Consider the following 11,482-nt stretch of genomic DNA (forward strand, 5'->3'; position numbering starts at 1 on the left):
TACACACAATTAAAAAAACACAAGTTAAAAATGGAAACAGTAAAATGCTAAAATACTTAATTAACTATTCAAGTTTAAATTATCCACAGATAAGTCATGAATAATCAATTAATAGATCATTATTATAAAGGGTAGGAGGGATCGGGAGATCGACAGGCGGATTGGTTCAGCGTCTGCAGTGATGCGGACGCTGAGCCGATCTATCGTGGTGAAGAGGGAGCTGAGCCAGAAAGCCAGGCTCTCGATTTACCGGTCGATCTACGTCCCAATCCTCACCTATGGTCATGAGCTTTGGGTAATGACCGAAAGAACGAGATTGTGGATACAAGCGGCCGAAATGAGTTTCCTCCGTAGGGTGGCCGGGCTCAGCCTTAAAGATAGGGTGAGGAGCTCGGACATTCGGGAGGGACTCGGAGTAGAACCGCTGCTCCTCCGGATCGAAAGGAGTCAGTTGAGGTGGTTTGGGCATCTGGTCAGGATGCCTCCTGGATCCTGCTGGTGGAGGTGGTTGAGGTGGCCTGGGAGAGTATGGTCTGGAGCTCCCTAGTTGGGATGCGGCCCCCGCAACCCGGACCCGAATAAGCGGAGGAAGACGACGACGATTATTATAAAGATATACATTGCAAAGTAACACATTAGTTAAAATCTACATAATGTAATATTAGGAAGAAAGCCTGCCTGAATAGATGCGATTTCAGTAGTGATTTAAACTGGATGATAGAAGTGGCCATACGGATGTCTGAAGGGATACTATTCCATAACCGCGGAGCCTGCGAGACAAAAGACCTGAGGCCCATAGAGGATAGTCGGACTTGAGGTGTAACAAGCAGATTACTGGAAGATGAGCGAAGTGTACGAGGTGGTGTGTACAGACTGAGTAAATAACCGGGGCCCATGTTATGTAGTTTTAAATATTAAAAGTAATATTTTGGCTTCAATGCGGTAACTTACTGGGTGCCACTGAAGCTCCTCAAGAATAGGAGTGATATGTTGAGAGGAGGTTGCCCGAGCAACGGTACGTGCTGCTGCGTTCTGTACCAACTGAAGTTTGGGAAGAAGTTTCTGTGGTTGGCCAGCGAGTAAGGCAGTACAGTAGTCCAGATGAGATGTAACCAGGGCAGGCATAGGAGATCTTTATGTTTAAAATACAACAACCCATAGTTGACACTACAACACCATGAAAATCCACAAGAGAACATGTCACAGTATTAGTGCTAATCATTGCATCCACGTGTGGGGGGGGGGGGGGGGGGGGGGGGGAGGGGGGGTTGCTCAAATTATTGCCCTTCGTATCTCTGCAAGGCAAGTTTACATCAATGACTAAGAAAAATGTACACACAAAAAAAACCCTGGAATTTAAAAGTCACATGGCTGCTCTACTGATGCTGTCTTAGTTACTTAATGATAAATATTAATATGCCTCATTATTTAATGTCAAATGATATTGTTGCAATTGTTACAAAAAACTAGCAGAAATTAGGTCACCAATGAAAAAAAACATTGGAATATCTGAATAAAAGCGGACTAAAATGTCATACAGCTGGTGCAAAAACACAAATAGCACATTTACATTAATCAAAAGGTAAACTAATGGTTTTCATTTAGCATATTATGATGCATTATAAATCTCTGGGGTTAGTTTATAAAAACACAGGCTGAATGTGCAGTATTCCAGAATAAAAGCTCATCATTTAATAAAAGCTGTTTAAGACTGCAAGATAAATGTGAGACCTTTTAAATTTACGTAATCAAAAAGTTATCTAATGATTCTTTACTAAATATTTTCAGTGTTCTAAGATACAACTAAAGATGAAGGGTAGGGTTATCAGGCCCTAAAGTGATGTGAATTCAGACTTGGTGTAGGTCAACGCGTTGAGATATAATAAATGACTAAATCTTTAAAACTCACTTGATAAGTATTACAAACTTTTTTTAAAACACTTAAAACTAAATATAGCACATACATGGTTGACCTATACAGACATTGCTAAAATGTCTAAGAAACAAAGATGTGATTAAAACACAAACTTTTATATTCAGATTCCAGTTGGTGGGTGGAGCTAAAGTTTGATTGACACCTGCTACAGCCTCTGATTTCCTCACATTGGATCCAGACTAAGCATTGGTATAGAAGCTGAATAAGGCAGCACTGATTTTTAAAAACAATTGCATAAAGGTGACTCTGTCAGTTCATGTGAATGCTGTCATTCTCTATTTAAACCAAAAAAATAAAATAAAAGGGTCACTAGAAACAGAATGTATGCAAAAACTATAGCAGCAAAATTCATTTCAGAATTCTGGAGAAATTCTGAGATTTTGCAATTTTTCTATGTGTACCTATATTTAAGTGTCTGTAAATCAGGGGTAGTCAACCCTGGTCATCAAATGCAACATATCAGACTGATCTGATTTGAATAAGTAAGTGATGAACAGCTTTCTGCAGAGCTTGATGAGATTCAGCTACTGGATTAGGTGTGTTGGAGCAAAAGAAAAAAAGAAAAAAAAAACTAAAACAGGCAGAATAGTGTCACTAGGATCTGGGTGGTGGCCACCCCTGCTGTATGGTCCTTGAAAAAAAAAATTGCACGAGACAACAGCGACCTCTGCTGGCACTTTCGTTAAGTTCATCTGATTTCTGACATCTCATTCAGAAGCTCTTCTGAGAAAGTGAATTGACTTGTAGGAAAAGATCTTCTGCTTTGACTGAGTGTAAACTGTAACAGGAGTGATGAGGGATGCTGCTCGATGGCTTCTCAGGCACCGCATTTGCATTGGGAACAATGTTTGACGTCTCCTATTGAGAGGGTTGATTTCCTGGAATAAAAGTTTTCATTTATAGATCATTATTAATACATGAACTTTTAGTTCTGTTCGGATAAAAAAAACATTGTGCACTGTGTAAACACACAACATCCTTGTTAACGGGAAACCTTTTGTTTCGTGTGTAGCTTTGGTAAATAATCCCTCAGCTGGGAGCTCTAGCATCTTTCCCATCATGACCTCCAGCTGACCCAACAATAATTCTACTCCTTCCTTCAGGTCTGCCGATAAACTCTAAAGTCTACATGAAGACTGGTGTTTTAAACGACCTGGAAACCACTCCCAGTTTTCTTTTTGATGTTTATCAAAATGATAAAAACTGCACCTTGGTGGTAACATCGATGCCTCTTTGTGTCCATTCGCAACATTTATTGTAATAAAAATGTTCTTTTAGTAATGAAGTTGATGTTGAACAGCTTTTTGGTTCAGCGGGCCCCAAAAGATGTACAGAGCTGCATGTTGCATGGAGCTGCACCATCAGCACACATCCTCCTCTCAGCTGGGATAAGCTCCAGCTGCCAGAATCACTCTGATGTGTTGCCAGAAAAAAAAAATACTCAAACCACCGGAAAAAAATGCAGACAGCTTTATCAGGCACAGCATGAATTTTCTCACACATCATTTGAACTAAAACACACATTCATCATTGGCTTCGTCTGAGTTTATTTATGGATTTTAATCATTTGAATTTGGATTAATCACTATAAATAAAAGGGAAAACCTTTATAAAATAATATATTCTGACAGAATTTGAAGCTATAATCTTGATTCACTGCACTCAACTCAAAAAATGAAGATATTTGTGTTTGGTTGATTATTTATTTTCTGTAGAAAACTAAAGCTCCGAGGCAACATCACAGGTAAACTCAATTAGCCAACTTCCCATGAAGTTATCATTTTAAATAGTTGTGTTTGTAGAATAAGCACCACAGTAGCTTCCCTGAAACTGCATGAAACATTTCTTTACAGGGTTCACCCTGTGTGTGTTTTCATAAAGTTGTTCATTGATTTATTACGCATTGATTTAAGCGCCTCGTGATTTTTATCTTGAGAGGCGCCAAATAAATGATATTTTCTTTTTTTCTTCTTCTTCTATTACATGTTAACATGCTCTTCTAAAACATTAGTTTTTGTCCACATCTACATAAATATCTGCTGTAAAAACACAATCCACACAGATGGAGGTAGGTATCCTGCACACGTTTTAGCTCAGTTGTAGCAAATTAGATATTCAGGATATATTTGATTTGGATCAAATATGACATATGTTTGGATGAGTAATGTTATCTACACAGCAGTCGTGAGAATTTTCAAGATCTCCACCATCTGGTCTTTCTAAATGACAATGTCCAAGAGTAGGCTTCCCAACTATCACACGAGCTAAAATTATTGTTTTGGCGTTGGCTCCATGTGTCCAAGATGCAGCAATGCCCAAACTGTGTGTGTGTGTGTGTGTGTGTGTGTGTGTGTGTGTGTGTGTGTGTGTGTGTGTGTGTGTGTGTGTGTGTGTGCAATTGATGCATAAGTGGAAAAACATATTCCTGCACACACAAATAAGGAAAATCAGACCAGCTGGAATACCAACAGAAATTTTACTTTGTAATTATTTACACAAGCATTATAATCACACTGGTTTACTCACCGTTTACGTATGCTTTGCCGTGTTTTCCAGCTAACCGTAAATCAAAGTTATATTTGCAGATGCTGTCTATATTTCTCACATCCGTCCCATGGAAAAGCCGTCTCTCTTGGGCCATTCCCATCTGTACCAGGTCGGCCCGGGCCGGGTAGCCCCAGTCGGCCCCAGCCTTGGTTGGCCCGGAAAAATACCAGGCCACCCAGATATGTAAACAACCTACGCTACCCGGCCCGGGCCGACCCGGTACAGATGGGAATGGCCCATTAGAAATGTCACGGACACCTTTGATCCTCATCAGCTGTTTCTTTTTCCTCACAAACGCAAAAATACAAAGGGATTTAAGGGGAAACAATAAAATGGACAAAGATAAAAAAAAAATAACTTTCATACCTGCAAAACATTTCCCAGAGGTCTATGTTCTGGATCCGGCTTATTGACACAATGGATTGGTTCAGAAGCCCCTCCGTTATCACATAATTTGTTACGGTCTTAAACTCTGGGGTGAAGGGACTCAGTGGAACTGTCTTTAAAATATTAAACATGCAGAACAACGAATGCAAATATTTTCAGACTGGATGTAAAAACTTCCACGCTGCACAATATATTAACATAGTGGTTCCATTTTCTCAAACCTTTTTAGAAATATCAAAAATAAAAACATGCTGGATCATTCTGTGAATCTGAGATTTGTTAGAATTTAAAGCATCCGTTCCCATTATCCATTTAATGTGATGTGCATCCAGCCAAAACATCTCCCCTAGAGTATACACTAGCTTTGAATCCCACTATCATGTTTGAAAAAACTAAAAAAAAAAAAAAAAATCTTTAGTTTTGTAAATTTACATGAAGCTGATTGCAAAAATCCTTTTTTAAATATTTTCCTCACTATCACCTGGTATGGAAGTGCAGGATCAAAGCTATCCCAGAAGACAGGTGGGGAACTAAAACAGGAACAGGCTGCCATTGTGCTGACTGGTTTCACTTTCATTTAGTTAAAAACCAAACTCAACAGGTCTAATTCATCATGCATCCATGACAGGCATCACTTTTACTGAGTTGCATGTTTTATTTGACCTTTTTTCAATGCGGAGGCTATGGCTGACTCTTCTTTGCCGTCCTGTGATTAGATCAGTCTGCAACATCACTGTGTAGCGGAATATAGTTGGTACATTCTCACACTTATTAAGGTACAGAGGTTAATCTTACCTTAGAATCAGAAGAGGTTGTTTTTACCACAGGGAATTTTATTCAAACACTTTGTATTGACTTAGAGACAAGAAAAGAGAAATATGGGATGTCAGATATCAGAAAAAACAAACGGTTAATGAATTCAGATTTTTATTTAAAATACAGAAACCATATAAGTAGACATGAGTGTAAAAAAAATACCAGAAAAATCTATTTTGCTCTTTAAAATCATGTAAGGTATCCAAAGCTATCTGGCAATGATTTTCTATGTCCTCACTCCTGACGGGGTTATCAGGGTCATCCTGAGAATGAGTTACGCAGTCAAACATACATTACATCTTACAGATGATCATTTCAATCAGCTAAATATCTTAAATATTTTACAGCAGTTTACCTCAAACCGGTGCCGCCTCCCACAATCTGCCAGGTAATACCATGAGATGTTTGAGAAGTCCATTGGTGTTTCATCATTGGTCCACATTGTTTAAATCCTTTATCTCCCCAAACCAAAAGGGCAACAATAAAATAAAAAAAAGAGTCAGAAGTTCTTCTCTCAGCTCTAGAACCTGTGCTGGTTTCCCTACATCATGACCACACCCAGTGAGGTAAGCTGGCCTTTATCTGTGACCCAAACAGGAAAATGAGGACATCAGGGTGTGGACTTTAGCGAATGACTGTAAATGCTGTTATAAATAAATCTTCACAGAATTCATTTAATAATCAAACAGGGTGATTTTCTCACAGAAAACACAACTAAGTCCAGTTGGTGATCACAATATTCTTTATTCAGAAAAAAAAAAACAGCCAAACAGTGAGTCCAACAAAAGCACACAGAAAAGCTGTTTTATTTAGTGGTAACTGTTGTTACAGTACTACACATGTGCTGGCCTTTTTTTACTGACGGAGTAAATGTACACCAGGCGCAAAAATAACTCGTTTTTTCTCTTTGGAGAAAAAAGTGCAAGCTATCAGATGGTGCCGACATCACAATCACATCTTTTCTTTTTTTAACATGATGCCATTGTTTACAGTAGAGATTAACAAAGCTGTGACTGCTTATTGACAAGATAAAAATCAAAGGTCAGCTGAAACTTGAGACAATAATAACTAAACATGACACTTTTATGTCAACATGACACGATTATAAATCCTTTCTCAGAAAGGGTGAAAAGTGCTCTGATTTGTGGTTAAACATGGAGGTAGAAGTTGTTTTATGACACACATCAAGAAAAGTTCAAGCTTATATACAGATGGGCGACAAAGAAAAACCCAAACCTTTTACTCTCTGAAGAGGCTTGGTGACCGTTTTGGGCATTTTCACTGCACTAAAGAAAACACTAGTGCATTGGAACAGTTTTGGTCCACTCATCTTGGATTTTCCTTTTATTTTGTCATCCTTCTGCAAAACAGATTCTGTCACTGACAGCATATGATACGAAAAAAGTGACCAGAACATGTTTTTGGTTGAATAAAAAGGCTTTATGGGTGGCACTGTGGATACATGAAATGCTGTTTTTAAATCTACAAGGTGCAGGTGCCACTTTCAGCTGAAATAACTGTTTCAGTCCTAAGGGACAAGCAAGTTCTGACTGAAAAATCAAGAAAGAAATATCCAAATACTGCACATAAGTCAGTATTCGATGTATTTTTACTACCAGAGTGACTTTTCTAACCAAAAGGTCCAGCCCTCTAGCGTCTGTGCAGTGTAACGTGTCCATCGTAGTCAGGATTTTTAAGCTTCTCCGAAGGCACTGAGGACAAATTATTCTCCAGTCAGCCACCGGATCTAAGAAATAAATAAAAGCATATTAATCTTAGGCGTCTCTTTTCTCATTTCATTCAGGATCCAACTTAAATTTACGAAAAGCATACACTGTCCAGTCAGGCATCAGTAGAACTCAATCAGATACTCTGGGTAGATCTGATTGCTGTCAAAAATGACATATATCTTTGGATTGGCCATATCGTCCACACAGCTGTCATAAAAGTTGGTGAAGCTGGCGTCCTTTGAGGGTGGTCTGCAGTACATGGGACGTCCGACAGTGTACTCTCCGACAAGCACTCTGGCCAGGAACATGGTCTTATGGTGCGGCTCGTTAGCAAATATGGGCGGGGCCAGTCCGTGTCTCTGGAGGGTGGTGTTGTGTTTCCCTGTAGTGTGGCAAAACTTACTGGAGTATTTTGCATCTCGGGCAAAGTAGCTTCCTGTATCAGAAAATTTAAATCTTGTGTTAAAAGTCGAACAGATAAAGAAACGATGGCTTCCTTTTCCCACCACGATACAAAGGGGTGTACCTTTGCCATAAACATCGCCATGACTTCCTGTCAGCCTCCAGTCAAAGTTAAAGGTGCATATAGCTTGTATGTTGCTGTGTCCTGTACCGTGAAACAGCATTCGCTCCTCAATATCCAGTGTTCGCTTGACCTTTCGCAACTGTGTTTTTTTCCTTAGGGGAGAGCACAACACAGAGTATCATTTTGTATTTACAGATCCCAAAAAGCTGCCAGATACCAGCATATGACTGCTTCTGATGAGTAAAGACCAACTGAAATCAAATAAGTGTCTAACAGAAGAAAGACCCACTACACTGATGCTCAGGAGATGTATTGCCTCCAATGTCCACAGGCTAAAGTCAAGTCTAAGTGAATTTAGCGGGTGTATGAAACCAAATAACAAAATGACTGGAATGGAATTACAGCCACAGAGGAACCTTTTACTCACACACGGCCCTGATGACAACGCTGCAGGGCCAACACCAATTTAAACTAAAACAAAGCTGCCTACCGACAGAAGAACTCCCATAAATCCAAGTTTTGAATCCTCTGGATGGACTTTAATGGATGATCCATTGTCCTCTCGTACAGTCTGGCTACCTCCTTAAACTCATAAGTGTCTCTGCTGAGCTGGATGAGCTGTAAAAACAAAATCACATGAAAGGAAAAGATTTCTAAATGCAAAAGTAAAATTCTACACATTACAAAATCCTTTTTTTTTAGCTTGTGATGATGTTTTATTGTTATTTCCTCAAAAACTCCCCCAAAGTGGTTTTTGGCTTTACACATGGCTTCAGCTGCTTCTACCTTTAAGCCCTGCAAATCTTTGCTAAGTTATTGAATTCAGCTAGACGGGATTGCTGCTGAATTATCACTACTCGCTCCTCTCTATCCAGGTAGTCTCTCGAGTCCGGATTGCTCCTCCCTTGGACTGTAAACACTAACGCCCAGTCTCTACGTGTAGCTAGTCAGTTTAAGTTCCACAGTTATGAAGAAGTGATTTTCTTTCTTATTTAGTCTGCACTTTAAATAATGCCTAGAACCCAAACATGGACTTTTGCCTGCGAGAGATACAGGATCCCTGTCCAGTCTTCCTGAAGAGTTAAATCAGCAGAAAGGGTTGGATGTATTCTTTAGGAACTTCAAAAACTGAGCCAGATTGTCTTACTGTGATTCTGCAGCAAGCGTCAGTCTCCGGTCTCTGGGTTTGCTGCTGTGTACTGGGGGGGGGGGGGGGGGGGGGGGGTCATCTGAAATATTTGATCACATACAGTACTATGCCTGCTGTTGCTCTGGAAGGTGTAAAATAGCATAGCACGGGTCTTTAAACCTATGATGTTTGAATGTTAGCAGCTGAAAACTCATTTGTTCAGGCTGGCTTTGGTGACCTTCATCTCTACTCTATCCTTATTCTGTTTCCCAGGAGCCACCGGCACTTATTTCTTATTTATTTATCATATGATTTTTTTAAATTGTTTTTATTTTTTTTTTATTTTAGTTCTTGTGAAGCACCTCGTGACTTTTATCTTGAAAGGCACTATATAAAATATTGTTTTCTTTCTTTTTGAAGATGATACAAAATCATTTTGTTCATGAGTAGATCTAGGTTACCTTTGGCTTTGATTGACGATTGATGACCACATTTAAAAGTGAGATTTCTGGGAGCTGTGGAGTAACATGAACTGATAATGCTTTAAAATTTGTAGAATATTTGTTAATCTAAAATACAGAAGAAAGCCTTAATTTTCATCACATCCTTGCTATTCTCTGGCATGAAATTTGTTATGTATCTTTGCCAAATAACTTAACAGCATGTTTTGTTTCAAGCCCTCCATTCTCACATTATTACTTACCTGATAGGTTTCATCTGTATTGATTCTCTCCCAGTGACAGGGAACAGGCAAGGCCAAATTATCACAAATAAACCTGGAAGAGCAAAGTTGGTGAGTACTAGCTCGCAGAAGAAACAGGTATCTGATTCTTAAACAGAAGCCAACATGTCTTTCAGTGCTGACAATTAAGTCCAGAGCAGAGGTTTCCCGATGCACCAAAAGTATTCCTAATGTCTTATTTCAATTTGAACAGCAAAATCTCACCTGAAACCAGTTGCAGAGTGCAGGGAGCGTTTGATTGGTCGCTGTTTGCCCGTTGTTACATTTATCTGTCGCATAACTGGAGAGGAAGTTTTCAAGCATTAGAACAGGCGCTCAAAAACAAAACGCAGAGCAAACGTAAAAAAAAAAAATCCAATCAGAACTGAGTTTTTGTGTTGATTTTGAGATGCTTCAGTATTTCTACTTAACCTTTCTTAACACTGCAGTTTAAAAATGAAATGGACAAACCTAATGTTGTTTATCAAACATTATAGTTTACCTGAGAAGTCCAATCTGTAGGTGTACTTGGCTGTGTAGAACTCCATGACCCCACGCTGGTTCCTGTTGTAGCACTGCTCAATCTGGGCGCTTGTTACTGAGCAGGCTGCACTGGGATCAATCTGATGGACATCAAGAAAACAAGCGAGGAGCTGAACAATTCTGATTGACAAAACTGTAAAAAAATACTTTGAATTGAAGTGAAGTGGGTAAACAAATAAACAATAACATAATTTATCTGTATTGGACACAATGTCTGAGCGTACAACTTTAAAATACTTTTATAAAGTCTAAAGAAAAGTTACTCAATACAACTTAAAAAGATCAAAAGGAAGTTTGGCTCATTTCAAGCAAAAAATAATGCCTTCTAGGCTTTTGGGTGCATTTAATATGGTACACCCTGACAGTTTTCAAGCAAAATAATTGGGCGGTGTACTTAAACATTTTCTAATAACACCATTTAGAGTTGTAGTATGATGCAAAATACCTCAAACATATGCCACACCCCGCACTCAGCCAAGTAGAACCAGCACCAGTTTGGTTCAGAGATGTCCATCTCCTCCAGCTCCGTGGACTCCTCCTCTGATGACCTGATGGCTAACATTGCCAAAACTGATATAAACACAGACAAAGCAAACAAACTCACTGAAGGGCAAACATGGGACGCAATTAGGGGATCTTATATGCTGATTTCAGACAAACCTAACGTTGACGAGTCATGTTTACAACATAGTTTAGGGTGCATTTCATCTTGTGAATAAAGAAAACAAAAGAATCATCTCTTATCCAGCTAGCTCTCATTAGCTGTTGCTGCAGCCGTTTCCTCTTAGCTCCGCGGGTGTTTCCGGCTTTACGCCTGATTCTAACCGGGTCTTCTTTGTTGAAATAAACAGACCTAAAAACCGATCATAAAACACCGACAACATCAAAGAAAGAGACTGAATCTGGCTCACTAACTATTATTTTTTTTCTTTCCCAATGCGTTGTTTACTTTTGTTTCCTGGTTTGTGCTTACGTCATTCGACAAACGACAGTGCGTAACTCAAAGAAGGACCGCCTACTTAGTTTTGTGGAGCACAAGAACCCGGGCTTTGTCCTGACAGGCACATAATCCGCTTCAGAAATATGTTTTAGAAGTACAAGAAATTCTTGACTGTTCAGAATTCACAGACTTTTCATGCTGAGTAGC

General features: G+C 39.3%; 1 protein-coding gene and 1 pseudogene across 2 annotated transcripts; both read right to left on the reverse strand.

Moving 5' to 3' along the window:
- Positions 1-3,811: 3,811 nt before the first annotated feature.
- Positions 3,812-5,573, reverse strand: LOC129160742 (protein mono-ADP-ribosyltransferase PARP11-like; annotated as a pseudogene).
- A 1,684-nt stretch (positions 5,574-7,257) lies between these two features.
- LOC107385532 (protein mono-ADP-ribosyltransferase PARP11) lies at positions 7,258-11,176 on the reverse strand. Of its 2 annotated transcripts, XM_070548769.1 has the most exons (9): positions 10,996-11,176; positions 10,781-10,905; positions 10,295-10,415; positions 10,018-10,093; positions 9,775-9,847; positions 8,433-8,560; positions 7,943-8,094; positions 7,520-7,852; positions 7,258-7,433 (listed from the first exon to the last, which is right to left on the reverse strand). In XM_070548769.1, the coding sequence occupies exons 1-8, from the start codon at positions 11,036-11,038 to the stop codon at positions 7,536-7,538; spliced, it is 1,035 nt and encodes a 344-aa protein (XP_070404870.1). In that variant the 5' UTR covers positions 11,039-11,176; the 3' UTR covers positions 7,258-7,433; positions 7,520-7,535. The 2 variants fall into 2 exon arrangements, with proteins under 2 accessions (XP_070404870.1, XP_054595704.1); XM_054739729.2 differs by having other exon boundaries at positions 7,520-8,094.
- Positions 11,177-11,482: the final 306 nt, after the last annotated feature.

Source organism: Nothobranchius furzeri, chromosome 1, assembly GCF_043380555.1.
Source record: "Nothobranchius furzeri strain GRZ-AD chromosome 1, NfurGRZ-RIMD1, whole genome shotgun sequence".
In the NCBI taxonomy this organism is placed as follows: Eukaryota; Metazoa; Chordata; class Actinopteri; order Cyprinodontiformes; family Nothobranchiidae; genus Nothobranchius; species Nothobranchius furzeri.